We start from the raw sequence: 6,573 nt of genomic DNA, 5'->3' as shown, positions 1-6,573 counted from the left end.
GACTTTGATATGGATGGTCAGGAGCAGAATGGCACCCAGTCTCATGCCTCCAACAAGCCCCCCTTGTCATTGCCCTCACTGCCACTTACACCCCTGCCCTCTCATGGGACCTAAAGGTCCCATGTAGACTGTGCCATAAATCATGGATCTATTTGCTCACCCTCATTGCCTCATTCCATCACATCATCATTGGCAGGATCATCATCCATGGTGCCATCCTTGCATTGGATGATGTCATCCTGCAGACAGAGCAGTGTGGGAAACACAACAAGAAGAGAACTGGAAAGTAGCCTTCTAATGTTGGGCTAAATATGCTATGCCTAGCTGCTATTCAACCCTAAAGGGTTTCTGGACACAAGCAGGGGAGCTGCATATTCAAGGCACTAAAATGAATTGAGTTGCTAATGATGCCCTAGGATTGGCATATAAGCTCTCCAATACTTTATAGGAGTTTCCCCTTATTAGGATGTTTCCTTGTTCAAAGTCAATTCAGTGCCATATATCAGTCTCACCTACCCTGATGTAGGCTCAATCAATGACTTTTTTTTCACCCTCCAAGGAATGGAGGCCATCCTGCTAGCACATATCGGATCACCATTTCAGCCAAAACGCATCCTCTTGAGGAATGGATGGGTGGCGACAGGCCTATATCTGGCAGCGATTTGCGCTCAATGGGTTGTGACCCTGGTTAGTTTAAATTCTATTGTAATATTATTGTTGCTTGTCCTCATAGGCCAAGAAGGATCTGTGCAGAATGGAGGAATGGAGAGACAGAGATGAAAGATTACCAAAAGGCCTTACTATGCTTTCTTGGCCAAACCATGCATGACGTACAAGACCCATCTGTCTACACTTGTGGATGATTTCAAGACTTTGTGGATCTTTTGCTGCTGACCTGTCCTCCTATCATTTCCAAGAAGGAGTGCATAGGAAAGGCTGGTCTGGGGACCCCCATCCTGTCATGAATCTTTCTCTATTGACCCAAGGTCTGACCACATGTTCCAGCACTATGCCAGAAATGAAAAGCATGGTGCCAGGAAGATAGTCTAGCTCAGCCTGGATGTCTGGCAATGTAATCTTTGCATGGTGGCCTTTTCCCAGGCTGACTAGAAGATCATACAAGGTAGCTGAGCCACCAGGGTCCCTGTGGCTCAAGGTCACCCTGTTCACAATAAGCTCCAATCCAGAAAATATTGACAGCCATTGAGCTGCTGGAGGCAATTTCGATGACAGAGAAGAAACCTTCTCCAGTACTCCTGACATTGCTGCAGTACCAGCTTGAAATAGTCCTGGGGCAGCACAGGCCATTATGGCATTCCAGAATGATTCTGTGATCAATAGCATGGTCAGTCATTGTTGAACCTGCTTGGAGGAGTAGGACATTGACATCACCAGGGGATCTTGGAGTCTCTATTTTGAATTTGTCTTCAACTTAGATGAGCTTGATGGAGAGATAAAGCTACCTTGTGCCTCTGCATGAAATATGCAGGTGATACCATTATTCTCCCAGCCCCAAATTTCCCCCTGCCCTCAGGTGCACAAAACCCTGTTGACCTCCAAGGAGCTGGTTTTGAGCATTTTTTTGGAAGGGATCTCATGAGTAGGGATCACAGCCCTTTGGTTGCATTGTTGATGTGGTCCTAGGAAGTGAGTCAGCAGGATAAGAGTAGGACCACAAAAACACCTACCACATGAGATGAAGACAAAATTAAAGGGAATTTTTGTAAATTGGTTAGGGTCATTTAGTGGTTAGGGTGACCTTTCTAACCTCAGAGTCCACCCCAGGAACTATATGGTAGGTGGAAACATTATTTTTATTTATTTTTACTTTAATATTAATATTTTATTTTTATTTTTATTCATTTTCAATCTGCCTACACAACAGTACCATGGGCAGAATTGTTTAGTTAGTTAGGTTAGATTCTCAGTCAAACACATCATACACTTCTGCCTTGCCATAGCACTCCACCTACAGTACAGTACTGTGGGTGAAAATCCTAGTCACACTGCCCACATATTACAAAACTCCACCTACAGACAAGTACTGGTGGATTCTCACTCAATGATATGAACACTTTAGGGTTACAGTGGCTCAAAAAACTGTCCACATGTTTTTGCATTTTTTACTATTTACAATATTGTGTGAGAATACATAAAGACCTCAGTGACATGCTGATACCATATTGTGGTGCTGCTTCAGGGCTTTGGATTGAGCACCACATCATGAGAATCAGAGAGATGTGGTGGAGATACAAGGCTTACAAAATCATGACTCATGTGGACAGATTTTTGAGCACATATTAAAACTATATAAATCATCATTTATGACACCATAACAATCATGCCACCATTAAATAAATTATAAAGTGGTGTCATTATGTCATTTTAAAACCATATCTAACTATACAAACCAAAAATTTCCATATGTCATGGTTATATTCACCATGAAAGCCACCCCCCTTGCTCAAAGGGATAATATCCTCTCTCTTTCCTATTCTGGCCTCTCTGCTTGTCAAATTTCCTCTAGAATTGGGGTATCCAAGTCCACTGTGGCCAAGTTCATCAAAGAAAGTCACACAGACAAGGAAAACGTCTGTGAAGGGCATCCATCCAAGCTCACCTCTACTGATAGGAGGGCTATTATTCAACATATCACTACAGGAAAGGCTGATAATGCTGTCTAGGTCACCTATTACATCAATTCCACCATCACATTCCCTGTCTCTTCACACACTGTGAGAAACATTCTCAAGACAGCTCATCTCAGGTCAGTAACAAGGAAGAAAAGGCTTTCCTCTCTATCACATATATGCAGAGAGGACTAACCTTTGCCTTAGCCCATCAGAATTGGATTACATGGACTGGAAGCATGTTATATGATCATATAAGACCACAATAAATAGGATTGGGTCAGATGGCAAGGTATATATGTGAAAAAAGAAGGGTGCTAGTCCTCTCTGCATATGTGTGATAGAGAGGAAAGCCTTTTCTTCCTTGTTACTGACCTGAGATGAGCTGTCTTGAGAATGTTTCTCACAGTATGTGAAGAGACAGGGAATGTGATGGTGGAATTGATGTAATAGGTGACCTAGACAGCATTATCAGCCTTTCCTGTAGTGATATGTTGAATAATAGCCCTCCTATCAGTAGAGGTGAGCTTGGATGGATGCCCTTCACAGACGTTTTCCTTGTCTGTGTGACTTTCTTTGATGAACTTGGCCACAGTGGACTTGGATACCCCAATTCTAGAGGAAATTTGACAAGCAGAGAGGCCAGAATAGGAAAGAGAGAGGATATTATCCCTTTGAGCAAGGGGGGTGGCTTTCATGGTGAATATAACCATGACATATGGAAATTTTTGGTTTGTATAGTTAGATATGGTTTTAAAATGACATAATGACACCACTTTATAATTTATTTAATGGTGGCATGATTGTTATGGTGTCATAAATGATGATTTATATAGTTTTAATATGTGCTCAAAAATCTGTCCACATGAGTCATGATTTTGTAAGCCTTGTATCTCCACCACATCTCCTCTGATTCTCATGATGTGGTGCTCAATCCAAAGCCCTGAAGCAGCACCACAATATGGTATCAGCATGTCACTGAGGTCTTTATGTATTCTCACACAATATTGTAAATAGTAAAAAATGCAAAAACATGTGGACAGTTTTTTGAGCCACTGTAGTTAGTTTAGACAATGTCACTTCAGTTCAGTTGTTAGATTTATTTTTAAAGTTGCAATCACATGCATGACCCAGACCATAGACCGCAGTTTAGGGTTAGTTTAGAATATGTCATTTCAGTTGTTAGATTTATTTAAAGTTGCAACTACATGCACATGTCATTATCCATGGAAGCACTGCAGGGTTATCTGGTGGACTGGGATGCACAAAAAGCTGTTTGGGATGGCATGTTCTCATCTGAGGTTCTGAACATGTGTCCCTCCTGTGGTTCCAGCTGGATGAATACTGACTTAGCACCCAGGTGGACACCATCAAGTCCTTGTTGCTCATCACAAAACCATATCTCAATCTACCAAATATCCAAGATGTTTATAACCAGTTTATCTTTGAGGAATATGAGTTTCATTCTTATCACAGATGTACACGTAAGTTGCATCATTGTCATATCTGCATATCCAGATCCCAGATCCAATCCACATCTTATCCCCCTCCAACACTTCATCATCCAATCTGTCCACTTGTCTAGTCTGGTCCACAACTCATCCAAATCCACAACCAGCACTTGTCTCCTTTTGGCAGTCCCCTAACTCCGGTAATTCAGTTATTGGTATATCTGTCCTGCTCACTGATCCATTACCATGCTTCATTTTCATTTCATTATTTGTGATCCATTTCTACTTACCAATAGAATATTCATATGCTTTGTATATAGCCTTGGACCTCTGCTGATTGATCATTCCATTAGATACCTATAGTATATAACCTCCTGTAAATCTCTGTAATACCTCAGTTCAAATATCAACTTAGTTCTGCTCATTCCTGTCCTCCAGACCTGAGTACCTCTACTCTTGTCACCCTCTGAGATTTAGGATTGATTCCTATAGTCTATCTGCATCCGCCTCTGTCTACAACAGCCACTACCACTAGTTTCTAGTCTGGACTCATCCAGATTAGCCCTATGATACTTATCCCACATCCAGAAGTCATCCAGATCCGCTATGTTATCCATCTGACCCTCCAGACCTGTTAGTCTTGCCTTCCTGAAATAAGGGGCAATACTCAAGTAAGGGGCACAGTGCACAAGCTGAGGCCAAAGCCCTTTGGATCCATTTAGCCTTGAGTACGACCTTAACAATCATTCCAACCCTCTTTGCATCACTCAAATTTTTTATAAGTGGCTGCAACGAACTCCTTTGGCCATCTCTTTCAAGCAGGTGGACTATCACCTAACTGTGACCCACCCATGGCCTGGCCCACTTCATTTGGTAGAGATCTCATCAAGAGGAAGGTGTGTAGTCTACTGTTGGGCTCATCATCAATCATCTTGTAGTGACAATGGGTCTTGATATTATTGGTTTACCACAGCTTCCACTCTCCCTAATCCATTAGTCACAGACTCTCAGCCTCAGATCATAGAAAACTTGTTCAGTCTGAGAGTGCTTTTCAAGATGTTTTACAACACACTGTAGGGAATGAGATTCCTCCAGGCATAGATCACCCATATTATGACTCATGATGATTGGTATAGCATGCAACTCACTATCTACAACTTTCCAGTGAAATGCACCAGAGGTGCGACGCTTTCCTGCACTACATTACACATTCCCATGCACATGCTTAGCACACTCTTCCTGCACTCAGTCACACATTGCCACACAGTGTCCCAGCACATCCATCCACTGTCCAACCAGTCCCCTAATGCATCCCTTTTCATTTATGCTCATATTTAGCATTGTACCATATCTTATTTTGTCATGGACCCTTTATTTACATCATTTACATACTTAGAGCGCTCCCTATTCGCTTCTGAGCCCTGGGAGCGCACCTAGGCACAGCTTACCTGTTGCCTAGCAAGTTTTCATACACCAACCACCACCAGAGAGATACACCTACCAACATCATGTCTAGTAGCATCTAGCAGTCAGAATTATCATGAGTTAGCATCCATCAGAGTCATTGCCCTAGCCATCAGCATCAGTCCATCAGCATCAGTGTCCATTCAGCAGTCCCACTTCATGTCTTCATGCCATCTTTCAGTTCTCACACATTCGCACACTGTGTGTGCCCTATTCCCACGCTTTGCGCTCTTACACGCTCGACATTCCTGCATGCGCACTTTCAGTGCACTTCACCAGAGTTGACCTGGTGTCACTTTGTGGATCCTTGCTTTCCTTGCTTCCCTTAAGGGTCAAACATATTGCTTGGTGCATTTTGACCAACACTTAGAGAGTCAGTAGCCTTCCTCTCACCCCAGAGGTAGAGGCATCTTTCTTTCTTTTGCTCTACAAGCTAGCAGAGTTGTTGAACCTTCAATGCACCATCCAGACAACCAACAGACCACGGCAAGCAGTAATAGAGATGAGAACAGCAGGCTAACAGAGACAGACAGAGTGAATGTGGAGAATGGGGTGATGGTCAGGGATGCAGAAGACTTGCGCAACAAGGTATGACAGCCCTCTCATCTCACTGCAAGATCTCAACTTACATATCAACACTAGCACCAGTAACATCTCTCTGGCAGCCTTTCCTGGTAATTTGTCACAAGGCTTGGTCATAAAGAGGAGAATCCCTCAGCTACTTCTGAGTCAGATCTTGCATGCACTGCATTGCATTCAATTGTGGTTGTGATGCTTTTGACCATCACTTGCTAGTTTTACTCATACCTATGTCAGTCAGTTTAAGATTTCAGTGGCAGTTTAGTCATTACATGAAGGCCAAATATATTTGTATTCGCATGAACACAGTCATGGTTACCACGTATGACTCCTGCAAGTCACAGTGCCAAAGCTGAAAGTTTACCCTAGCCTCACGAATACAACATGTCTTTGCTGATGGTAAGCCTACTGTGATATAATTGTAGGGAAGTTACTCATGTGAAGCTACT

At 42.7% G+C, this 6,573-nt stretch overlaps 1 protein-coding gene across 1 annotated transcript; it reads right to left on the bottom strand.

The window, feature by feature from the left end:
• Positions 1-990: 990 nt before the first annotated feature.
• Positions 991-1,203, bottom strand: BJ212DRAFT_1211751 (uncharacterized protein; the record flags this gene model as incomplete). The annotated part of the gene is made up of 1 exon (XM_041329243.1): positions 991-1,203. A coding segment is annotated over one exon (213 nt), but the record flags the coding sequence as incomplete, so codon positions are not given.
• Between the last annotated feature and the right edge of the window lie 5,370 nt (positions 1,204-6,573).

Source organism: Suillus subaureus (genome assembly GCF_016647635.1).
Source record: "Suillus subaureus strain MN1 chromosome Unknown BJ212scaffold_5, whole genome shotgun sequence".
Lineage (NCBI taxonomy): Eukaryota > Fungi > Basidiomycota > Agaricomycetes > Boletales > Suillaceae > Suillus > Suillus subaureus.
The sequence above is the reverse complement of the archived record's forward strand: the minus strand, read 5'-3'. Positions and strand labels throughout refer to the sequence as shown.